This window comes from Ambystoma mexicanum, chromosome 6q (assembly GCF_040938575.1).
Source record: "Ambystoma mexicanum isolate Mex_15411 chromosome 6q, UKY_AmexF1_1, whole genome shotgun sequence".
In the NCBI taxonomy this organism is placed as follows: Eukaryota; Metazoa; Chordata; class Amphibia; order Caudata; family Ambystomatidae; genus Ambystoma; species Ambystoma mexicanum.
The window spans coordinates 1,260,002,166-1,260,014,574 of record NC_090937.1 but is presented as its reverse complement, the minus strand read 5'-3'; the positions used below and the strand labels follow the sequence as shown (position 1 = coordinate 1,260,014,574).

Genomic DNA, 12,409 nt, shown 5'->3' with positions numbered 1-12,409 from the left:
TCAGGTCGATTGGAAATGCGGAAGACCGTTCACCGCACAATGACTCGAGGTCCCAGGCCATTGGGGTATCACAGCATGCAAGGTTGCAGCACGATATGGGATGGCTCCGAATGCAGGTCTTCTTGAATCTAGTGTATCTCATCAGGCTCTGAGTCGGGGTCACTTGGAATGCAGGGCTACAGCATGCTCCGGTTACACAGCAGGCTGTCCGGTCACTGGAATTCGTCTCAGTTGTGTTTTCTTCATCATCCTCTATGGATTCAGGTCCAGTGGTCGACTACCTCTTCAGTTTCCAGGATCTGACTTTTATATTGCTAAAAAGGAATCTGAGGAAGGGAGCCATTCCTTGGAACTGTGAACATTGTTAGATTTATACCTTTGTGTTGGATTTGAACATTTGCACACTTTAAAAAAACAGAGACAAGCACCTTAGAGTTAGTTTTAGAATGTGAGGGACAGGATAGGACTTTGGACACAAGACACATTTTTACGTTGGACATCTTGACAAAGGACAGACTCCTTAGTTTTCGATTGAGGTAGGGAAATACCTCCTAGATTAGGGTTAGTGAAGCATTTTCCAACACCCTTTTGATTTAATAAAATATTGTAACCAAAACCAGTGGTCCACTGTGTCTGTGTCTCATTCCTGGCCCCGCCCAGTTCTTGGGGCTTGCCCTTATTTTTGCAGCCACCACAAAGTCAACAATCAGCTGGCACTTTAGGCTACAAAGGTTGAAAGCTTGTACTTCAAAGGCAACTTTAGACTTTTTCATGACCAACTGTGATTCCCTCTCTCACAGGAAATAATGGAAGAAACAGACAGGCAGGCTTCTGATTGGCTAAACACAATACTAGTTCTGATGCTGCACTAATTTCAAAACTGGAATTGGCTTCTAAAACACTCGTGCCCTTCTGAAGAAAACGCCAGTTTTTAGGTCTGTGCTGTTCTGGCATCTTCAGCAATTTCGGAATGTTTGGAAACAATCCTAGGGTCCTCGCTAGGTTCACAGCAGCGGTTTCTATGTTATGATTATCTATTAGATTAGAAGGTAAACTTCAAGCAAGGCAGGCTGCTGTGGAATCTCTGCTGATGCTTCAGTGCTGAATGAAAGCGTATAACTGCTGGAGCTTGGATGCAGTTCAATTGTCAAATTTATGAAAGGCACACCTCTGGTGCCATTGATGCAGACTCTTGTGGGAGAGCGGTCTGACATGACATTTGGTTTTCATCGGGTTGTAATTTAGCTCTTTACCTTGGGTAAAAAGCAAAGGTCCCTGCTTTGGCTGGTTGCAGGGGCTCTGGGTGTTTGCTTATTCTGCCTTTTTTTGTTGGGTTTGTATGAGGACTAGGCATCAAGGCCTCCATAGGAGCAGAGGATTATTGAGAGCTTGTGACACTGCTGTGCCTGTCCGGACAAGACACCACATTGTGCATTTTCATCACTTCTTATTTCTGACAGCTGTCACAGACGTGAGTGATTGTTTCACTAGGTAGTGTGATGCTCTCAGTGAAGTGTTTCCCAGGAGGGGAGATGGGTTTGTTTGTTTTGTTTTGTTTGTTTTATTCGTATTTATATAGCGCACAACAGCCCGAGGACATCGTGGCACTTGTTACAGTACAGAGCTTAGTTACATAGTTACATGATCATTAGCAATATATATATAGGTTGCAATATAGTTACATAGTCATGGGCGGTAGCTATGCTACATGCCTGACCTGACAACTTATAGTATGCCTTTGGCTTGCAGGTGGTCAGGTTTTGAAGCATTATGCAATGCAGCGTGTCCGTTTTGGTAAGGGTGTGTTGAAACATTCCATAAGAGAATAGAGAGTAAATCCCCTTTTACTCATTCCCTAAACCACAAATGTCCAGGTTGTATAGGCAGGCGTGCTTGGTGAAACTACGTGCACAAACAATATATTCTTTTGGAATGTCTGTGCTATTAAGTCTGTAACACGCAAGGTCATTGTAAGACGAACACATTTTGCAACTATGCCAATTGTCCTGTATGTACAATGCATTTGATTTCAAATGTGGCTGCATCTACAAAAGGGTGTTGAATCGGTTTATTGCGCTTAAATCTTGATACTATATTTACCACATACTATGTCTAATGTGCATGTGCATTTTCTTCCATATTTGTACAGGATGGAAGGCGATGGAATCACTGCGTACTTTGCAGAAAGTGTGTAAAACCTTGTAAGTATGACGTATATGTAATTTCTAGGATAAGATCCTTGTATATTCCGCTCCTCATTTTCACATTGGATGGATGCAAAATGTTTTTGTATTTGGGCTATGGATAGTGTTTCCACCAGTAACACTGGACAATAGGTATGAGGGTGGGGGTAGAGTACTAGAAAAACTAGATCACTGTGCTGATCGTGGTAGTTTTCAGGGGTCTTGCTGCCGGTTCGTGGGTTCTCAGGAGACAGTGCTCTTCTTTCCCAATTAGTAGTAGAGAAAGGTTTGTAAGAACCGCATGCACCTGGACGCTGGGTATTTAGTGCTCAGGGTTTGTCTGATTGTGTTACGTATATAGAGCAAGAAAGATGAGAAAGATCACAGTAACCGCTCATCTTGTTTGCAGAGGCCTCACTGGCCTACCTGCTTGCTATTCAGCAGAGCCACTACGTTGGAGCTCAACCCCCAGTTTATATGCCTTGAACCGCTGACAACCTGCCTTGATAAAGACCCATGTTGGGTCGAAACACGTGTCGGCACTGTATGTTAATAAACCAGCACTCAAACCTATCTGAGTTGACAAGACCTCTCATTTTCCTGCTCTATAGAGGTAACCCAATAAGACAAACCTTAAGCACTAAATACCCAGCACCCAGGTGCATGCGGTTCTTACAATTCTTTCACTGGACAATAGGTACCATACAGAAAACGTAATCCCATGAGTGGATGCTTTACAATATAAGGGTATACATTGAAATGGTGGGAGGACAAGGTCACGAAGGAGACGCATCGGTATATCGAATTGGCTGAATACAGACCAAATGGTTAATGGTGAAGCATTATTTACAATTATTCATAGTATTTACAGCGCTTCAGCGAGATACAGGGTCACATTTTAAAGGTCACTGACCTCTGCTGCTCATTGCTGTATGCCAGTTGAATTTTTCTGGCATTTACCTTCCAAATACACTATGGTTCAGTATGGTTAACATAGTTAACCACTCCTCTCCTCCACCCCCATCCCTTGCATTTCTCCTCAATGCACTTGCACGACCAAATGCCACAAGGCCTAGCCGGACCACGACTGTATATTTACTATTTTTTGCCATTGTTAATATTCCCCCTGTTTCCTTCCCATTTAGCATTGTGGCACTTTGAACACAATTCTAATGTATAAGCGCCTTTCAAATGCTCAATATAATAAAAAAATAGTTAACGTCTGCACAATTTCAAATTCAAGTTTTGAACTCCCTTAGATATTTATTTTAAATTGTGACTGCAGCTCATAATTTGTTCTCATTTATGAGCTTTAGAATTTAGCGACAAGATAGAAAGTTGGGTTATAATATATCCTTCTAGATTGAGGGGAGTCATTATCACGGGCACCAAGTGAAGCAAGTTGCAGAAGGGTTGGTATTGTCCCAAGCGATGGCCTCTCCTGAGGTCTATAAGACTGTTATCACATAGAAGTAATATCAATACATGTTTTGACATTTCAATGGTGAAGTACATTTTAATTTATTAGTGAGTAAAGTAAATAGGAAAACTGAGTTAGAATATTAAACGCGGTTTTATTTTATAGTATTTAAATAACAAGGTTGTCTTTATAAGTTATGCATTTTAATTGAAAAGTTTGTTAAACTAGAGCGGGCTGAACACAAGCATTCATATGTGCTAAAACTAAAGAATGTAAAAACATTTTCTTAGGTTTTAGCTTTCTCTTCAGTGAGTTAAATTGGTTGTTGCAGCAAATAAAGGTCCCCCAGAGAAGTGTCTTGATGGAAGTAATCTTGCCTGGAAATCTCATTGTTCTTTTCCTGTCTTCTTTTGAAGTAATTGAATCGTAGGAATGTGTACTGAAGCGCTTTAAACATTCTCACTGAAGTTGGTACCTACTTTCCCAATTACTGCCAGATTAGAAAAACATATCCATCAATCCTGCTTAATTGTAAGTGTACTTATTATAGGAACAAAAAAACAAATGTTCAGGTCACAGCTGCCAAAATGTGTTTCGACCGATCTTTGTGAAGGCAAAGTGTTTGTTTCAATGTCTAAAAAATATACCAGTTGAGAAACCCATGCCATTGTTGAAAATGCAGATGAGTACACCATAGTGTTCCCAATGCAGCGCAATCATTGATCCAATGATCAAATAGCCAAAAGAACATATAAACAAATGAGATATACATGATCAACAACAAAGAGACCAAGGAATGTGCACAATAGATACTGTATATCCAACAAAAAGCCGCCATATCATGAAAAACAGTGCGAGACATAAAATGAAAAGAACAAAAAATAAAATACCATAGATTTTATTTATTCATTTATTGGCCATTTATATAGCACTTATACACTTAAAAAGCGCTTCAAAGCGCTCCAAAGCGGGGAGGGTTGTAGTTAAGCAAAATTGATATTCTTAATAGGCATTAGAACATTCAGAATGGGCAAGTGCTATGCATTTAGAGGTATAACATAGAATGAGTAGGAAAACAAACTGTTTACTACATATGACTTAATTATTGTACGTGCCTAACGGTCGTTTCAATAATGCAAGAGCTATACATAAAGGGGAGAGGAGGGTAAGACAAACAGAGCAGTGAGACAAATGTACGTGCCTGACAGCATTTCTGATAGTGATAAGTGCATGAGACATGTAGTAGACGAGTGGGGGAAGACGGGTGGCAGGGAGAGGTACACTGGACAAACAAAAATGAAAGTGGCTGACGGTGTAACGTCACCTAAAAATTCGATTTTTATCAGAGGCACACTGGACACACAAAAACAAAAGTGGCAGCAGTTGTAAAGTCACAGGAAATCGAAATTCGGTGAGCTGCCTACTCACAAGTAAATCTGCAGGGGTGCATGAAGTTCTGCTGGGCCAAGATCGTGGGGTCACAGTCTGCCTCCAGGCTCAGACAGGGGCCTTAGTTGTGGGCCTTTGTCGAGTGGTTGTCTGTCTCCCTGCTCCCCGGATTGGCTTTTGAGGAGTGAGGGCAGCCAATCAGAGCAGCACTGGTGGAGCCAGGCAAAGCACTGCAGTGACGAAAAATGGCGGCGGCTATTATTGAGGGAGGCCCACAAACAAAGACAAACAGCCCAACTGGGCTAAAGGGCCAACTTTCAGTGCAGCAAAGCATCAGGGGCAAGGCTAACAAGGCACAATAGCACTGAAGCACCCAGGTGAAATTAGGTGTGTTTTTTCTTTTAAATGCAGGACAAATTCACATTAGGTCCCAGCAGGGTTTACCTACTGTGCAGAGGGTCGGGAGGACGATGAGGCAGTCTCTTAGAGGTCTTGGTGGTGCTGGTCTGCATCTGAGGTTGGCATGCAGTCAGAGCAGAAGAGAAGAAGATATGTTAGTATATCGCAGTATATCTTAGTCAAACATGCCTTAAACCATGGTAATATGTTTGTTGAAAATATTACTAGCTTACCCCATTTATGAAATGTGTGAAGGTCACCGCGTAGAACTGTGCTCATCAGTTTGTTGAAATGATAGCTGTTGCTGAAGTGAGTGACCTTTGCCATATGGACAGAAGATGGCAACCTAACACTGATGAATTGCATCTGCTGAGTACGGAAACATACCCAAGTGTTTTATGTATAGAGATCACATGGGTGTGATTGAAAAACATGTTAAGGTAATACCTAGGGCCCTGTTGGGGAGGGCCAGCTTTTAATTTGTTAGTAAATGTCAGTGCTTTAATATTTTTCTAGCATGTTTGTGCCATCTCAGGCAACAGTTGGCTGGCCAATGCTGCCCCCCTCCCACTGTTGCTCCCTACAGTGCAACATTTATGGGTTAGAGCTGAGGCTCTCACCGACACATCGCGGTTATTTGTGTATCACGCACGGCAGATTTGCAATTTGAAAATGCCAATCAAAATAACATGACATAGTAGTTAGGATTTGAAATAAAACACTGGGCAGTTTTGAACATCTATTAAGGTAGACAGTGTTACTAGGTTCGGGTAATTACCCTTTAAAGGGGGGACATGGATCCCTTGGGCAAGAGGGCTGCTGCGACAAGAGCCAGACCCTATCCTGGATTTGGAGAATGATATTTGGGTTGAGGGGCAGTTCCTGAAACACCCACTTGTGAATGTCAATAATGGTACCACTCTCTGTCACATGATGCCTCCCTGTACACTTTTTGACCTGCATGCTCTTTTTTGGTGTTTCAGGACTACATATCCAGAGTGTACCTGGGCGCAACCAAGTGAATCCAGACCGTAGCCTGTGGAACAGTATCGAGAACCGACAGAAAATTTACTTGATTTCCTCTTGTCAAACAGAGCTGAGACACCAAGCACCCGACCTACCAACCTCAAGCGGATCCCAGGTGAATGGTGGGACAGCTGAAAACAAACTGGGGGTGAGAAGAGACTGCAAGGGAACATGAGACACACTGTAATTCTCCCAAAACCAACTTTTGAAACCAAACTCACAAGCACAGGAGGAACAATTGCAAGAAAAAATGAAAATCAAACACACTGCAAGCAGAGAGACCATCCGAGACTGCAAACCAAACCGTGCTGGAAAAGGGGGCGCTGCTTTGAGAGTTTTTTTAAAGCTTCTCGTCTAAGTGACCCACATCCTATGGAAAGAACAGCTTTTGATTGGTCCCAAGTGTCGGGTTAGCACTGCAGCTAATGGAAGTGGGATGTTGAGACAGAAGCACCTGCGCCAAAGTATGAAAGGAGACATAATAAAAGGCACAGTGTGGGTTGCATGGGGTGAGATCTGGAGGTGTGGCGGTGGGCCTAGAGACCAGGCAGAGGATGGACAGAGGATTTGAATGCTGAAGACTTAATGGTAAAACTGAAGCAGAGTGCATGTGAGATATTTGTGAGAGAGACTGGTACCAGTTCCATGTAGTGGAGTGTGAGAAGCGGGTGTTAAAAGTGAGTGATAGAAAAATAAATGAGAGAGAGAAAGTGAAAGTGAGGGAGGGACTGCGTGTTGTAGTGTAGGAGGATGCAGAGAGTGTGCAAGCCGGAAGTGGGAGTAGTGGTGAGGTTAGAGTGAAGCGGGGGGTGAAGGTACAAGCAATAGGTGGAGTTAGTGTGGCAAGATAGGGGCACAGAGGTGTAGACAAAGGATTGTGTGTGGGAGAAAGAAGAGGAGAAGGGTGTGGAGAAGAGAGTGGTAAGGAGCTGGGAGAGTGAAGTAGATGGGAGACGAGAGTAGAAGAAAGGAAAAGGAGATGGGTGAGGAGAGGAAGAGTGGGGAGGAGAGAGAGTATGACCATCAGTGGGGACAGAAGATTGAGAGTGGGAAGGCGACTAGAGGAAGTGAGGCAGGACGGGAAAGGAGACAGGGAGCAGAATAGAGGAAGTACTAATATCAGGGAGAGAAGGCAAAGGGAGCAACTGAAGGTGAGACTGAACTAGAGTTTCTGATATGGGCACTTTTTCCATCAAGCCATGTTGACAACCCAGAGGAGTGTTTGGCTATAGCATCTTTAAAATTCTTACGCCTATCTTGGACACTACATAGACCAGGAGCTCAGCCAGGTGCATAATAGTCTTCTTGATTACAGAAATCAGTAACCGGTAACAGTGCCTGAAGGTAGGATTAATTTCTTAAAGTGACTTGAACTTGATCGCTTCCCACGTAGATGCCAGTGACACCGCTCTTGCTGGATCTTGCATGCAGACTATTCTGGATTGGCTGCTTACAGACTTTCGTTTTCATTGGAGTGTCCCAGTTGTGCCTCTCCTCCTTCAACCGTCCTTCACTGATCCTCCTACCCCCTGGTGATATCCTTGGGGATCCTGGTGGTTTCCTCGAGCTGCTGCTCTGCTGCTGTGCCCAGTTTCTATATTCATCCTCTGGAGCCTTCTTTATGACTGCCAGTCCACTCTACTGGGTTTTCCTGAAAACTGCCTACAAGCCTGCATCTGATCTGCCTGGTCACACCCGCACTGCTAGGTATTCTGCCCTGTGGAACACACTATTGTGAAATGGTTTTTCATAGTTCTACTTCCACTTAGAACTTTTTCACAACCTCGTTTGCTGCAGCGCCTCATTTGACTTTAATCCAGTGTCATTCCTTTTTAAAACCTGCTGTGGTGAGTGTGATGGAGAGCCTGTTTTGAAAAATGTTTAGTACCTGGCTTGTCTGGCTGCAGAAGATGGCGATCTGGGTGCCAGAAGCCATCACTATGTAATCTCTTCTACGGATTCTGGTGGTCCTGCGCTTCACAGGAGCTAATTGAGTATTCTTGTGAGTATGCTGGACTTTGGCTATATAGTCCCCGGTGCCACATCACTCATGTGGTTCTTTTAGGTGTTGGAAGGACTGCAAATTGGAGAGCACTGCACACCAATTTTCAATTTGGGTTTGGTGATGCCATATCATCTGCTGCCCTGAACAGTATACTTCTTGTTTCTCCCATATCCTACAGTTCATCTGTGCTTGTGGGTATTTGTGGAAATGGTGGGGATATGGATGCTTCTCGTACTGCCCTCTCATTGGTGCTGGAACCCAGTTGTGGTAGTCTAAGGATCCCATGTTTACATTCTCCACGTCCAGCATTCACTAGCTCGAGGCAGCATCCGGATACTTTGACCACCCTGCTGTTAGTCCCCAGAGCCTTTGTCACAGGGGTGAGCTGCAGTTTGCATCCAGCCAAGTCTTTATTAATCCTGACCAGTCCACCTCAGGGTATCAGGTAATATTACCCCCTCCATTAATATCGCCATATATATGGTTGTGGGGTAAGGCCATAGGCGATATTATTAGTGGGGATAATTTATGGGGTTATTGGGACTGGGGGTTGAGGGGGTCCCCCCCAGTGCATTAAAAAAATGATGGGGGTTGCAGGGGTGTGTCCCACAGGTTCCATGGCTTGATATCGCTGCAAAAATATGGCGATAGTCTTGTACGGTGATATTTTAATACAATATATGTACTGGACACAAATTCAGAATGTGCATCCAGTACGCAAGTTAGGCTTGCGGTGGCCTATGTACTAGCTCATGGTTCCCAGGGATAGCTCCTGCCTCTAGCCAATACTCAGAAGCTAGATTTAGTCCCTGCTCACCAAATCTTAATTTTTATCCCTGCCCTACCAAATGTGTTGCTCCTAGATGCCTTTGGGATTGTGTTGCCATTTTGTTGGATTTTGATGTTCTACTGTCCCGTTTGGGTGGATAGTTGGGGATTGTAAGGAACTCATGGTGGCAACAGTAAAGACAGACACAAGTGATCACAGTTCAAGGGTGTTTATTAAACTGTATAGGTAGGTTGGAAAAATGCCTAATCTAAACCTAAATCTAAGATGGAAGGAAGCTTTGACCATCAAACAATAAGGCAGACCGAGTGGTGTCTTGTCAAATAAAAGGGCACGAGCGGGACGCAGCGGGAGCGATTCTTCCATGTAAAGCACATTTCGTGTAGTTGATTGTTATTTGGTACTTGAATTTGTTTAATGTTCGGTATCCAATATATGCCGCGGAGTCTGCTGCAGAGTCTTTTGGTTGTGGTTGTGAGAAGACTCTACAGCGTTTGCTCCTGTACCTGTGAGGAACTGTGACCTGCTTCTAGTCCTCTTTTTGTTTCAATTGGTGCTTCCTTCAAAACACCCAGAAAGCCGCGGAGCGGCCGCAGAGTCTGCTGCAGTGTCTTTTGGTCTTTAGGCTCTGCAGGCTCCGCGGCGCCCGCCGAACCCTGCCTCCGGGCTCGCTGGAAACCCTTGCAGATTGACTGCCTTTTACTGCTGGATGCAACGCCTTGACTGCCTTCCCGGTGAGACACACTCCTCCCCCCCCCCCTCGGTGGCAATATCCCTCTCTTCACCCCTCCCTCTCATTCCTATTCTCCTTTCTACCATTCTCTCCCTTCCTCCCTTTCCTCACTCCTCTCTCGCGCTCCCGCGCACTCCCACTTTCCCATCTGCTTAGTTCTACTTTTCGTTCCCCCTTCGTTCTTTCCACCCTGCTCTACGCTACTCGACCCGGACCCTCTCCTTTCGCTCTTCTCTTTCAGCTTTCAACCCTCCAGAGGTTACTTTCTGCTCTGACATCAGCAGAGACCGCCCCCTTTACCCTCCCCATTGTTTGTGCTCCCTGCGGGCCCCTTGCATTCCACTCTCCCCCTCTCCGCACTGCTCCACCCCAGCAATCTTACCTGCTTATCTCCGACGCCCACATCCTCGCTGTTCTCCAACGTCCGACTGCCTCCTGATCGACTGCAGAGCGGACGGCGGGCCCGCGCTCGTACCGCTACACCTTAGCAAACTCCACCTGCTTATCTCCTACGCCCACAGCCTTGCTGTTCTCCAATATACGACTACCTCCTGATTGACTGCAGAGCGGACGGTGGGCCCGCGCTCGTACCGCTCCACCTCAGCAAACTCCACCTGCTTATCTCCTACGCCCACAGCCTCGCTGTTCTCCAGCATCCGACTGCCTCCTGCTCGACTACAGAGCGGTCGGCGGGCCCGCGTTTGCACTGCTTCGGCTCACCGCTCTTGACTGCTGATCCTCGGCGACTACGGCCTCGCCGTCTTGCAACGCTTGTTCGCTGCTGTGCTGCCCTGCCTCACCACCTCTGCCTGTCGATCTCCGACGCTCACAGCCTTGCTGTATTCCCGCGTCTGCCTTCTTGCTGAGCAAACGCCTAGCGGACAGCGAGCTCACGCGGCCACCTCACCTCCACGGATCAGGATTCGCCTTTTCACCTAGATTGGCAATCGGCACCTTTTTAAAAACGTTTTAAGAAAAAGAACAAAAAATATATATATATATATATATATAAATATTTTTGGAATAGAAGGAAAGAATCAACGAAAGTCGTCCGCCCCTAAAGAACTCACTCGGCCAGTCTCCCATTGTCCCCACAAAACACTGAACTTCCAACATCTGCCTCCTTGCTGACTTCTACCCCGAAATAAAAGCCATCTCTAACATCATACTTTCAAATTGAAGAAAGCGGCAGACAGCGTGAAATACAAACAGGAGACCGAATGAGTTTACACCTTGGATCCTGCACCACTGACCATTCCCTATATAAAAACAAAACCAGTAGAAGATCCTAAAGCTGCATCTTACCGAGCTGAAACAACGAAAATCGACATCTACACGCCAACACCGGCCAGGAGACCGAAAGGGTTCGTCCCTTGGATCCTGAAAACCACAACATCTATACCATACCTTCAATTACTACTAAGAGACCGAAAGGAACACATCCTTGGCTCCTGTCGCTGTCCAGGAGACCGAAAGGGTTCGTCCCTTGGATCCTGAACGCGACACCATCTAAATACTACCCTCAACTACTCCCGGGAGACCGAAAGGAATCACATCCTTGGATCCCAACACACTCTGATCCTATCATTGCTCAGAGGACTGAAAGGGCTCACCCCCCTGAACCTGAATTCTACATCAATAAAACCCTATCTGCAAAAACTTTTGGAAGACCGGAAGGACAATTTCCTTGGATCCCAATTGAAAACATAGTGACCCAACGATGACGACAACTCGACCCACCAAGCAACATCCTATCCAACGTCCAAAAACAAGACAAACAACCAAACTAGCAACAGCTAGCACTTCGGAGCAAGATCTATTGCAGCTAACAATGGAACAATCTTTTAACAAAGCAGCAACCCTTAAAGGAAACCAAAAACCTCTGTCATTAAACCCTCAACCCACACAAGAATCTCAGTTCATCACAGAAATCGACGCAGAAAAGCACAACTTTATCCAGGAAATTCCCCAACCTCCGTCTGAGACACAAATTGCTGTAGACAGCCAACAACTCAACTCAACAGAGCTGCTACCTTTGGAAATCAAAGCACTAGTTCACAATCCGTGCTCTGAATTTCAACAAGACACTTCGCCCGCTGCACCCTCGCGCACTTCGCGACCCCGATCTGAAAGACCTGAAAATGAACCATCTGTCAGCCTTAGTAGAATAGAGCGACCTACAAATCACAATTCCCTTGGTAACACGACGCATGAACATACACCAAATCTTCCAACCAACCTTGAAGAGCATACAAAAACGGCATCTGAACAAATCCAAGCAAGTGCAACAAACGGCCAATCTTCTGAAACTAGTGTTACATCATACGAAATGAGCACTAAACAAAAAGCAAAAGATATCCCCAATCACCCTGTTGGTAAAGACACCGCACAACACCAGTCAACTGAACTCCGAGAAGACACAAATACCCAATACCGATAACATCCCAACAGACAAAGAAATAAAAAG

General features: G+C 45.1%; 1 protein-coding gene across 3 annotated transcripts in view; it reads left to right on the top strand.

Moving 5' to 3' along the window:
- The window catches only part of ZCCHC4 (zinc finger CCHC-type containing 4), a 939,775-nt gene that overhangs the window by 795,318 nt on the left and 132,048 nt on the right, over positions 1 to 12,409 (top strand). For all 3 annotated transcript variants that reach the window (XM_069631857.1, XM_069631859.1, XM_069631858.1), the window contains one exon: positions 2,150 to 2,201. In XM_069631857.1, coding sequence (XP_069487958.1) covers positions 2,150 to 2,201 — 52 coding nt within the window. The remainder of the gene's footprint in view (positions 1 to 2,149; positions 2,202 to 12,409) is intronic.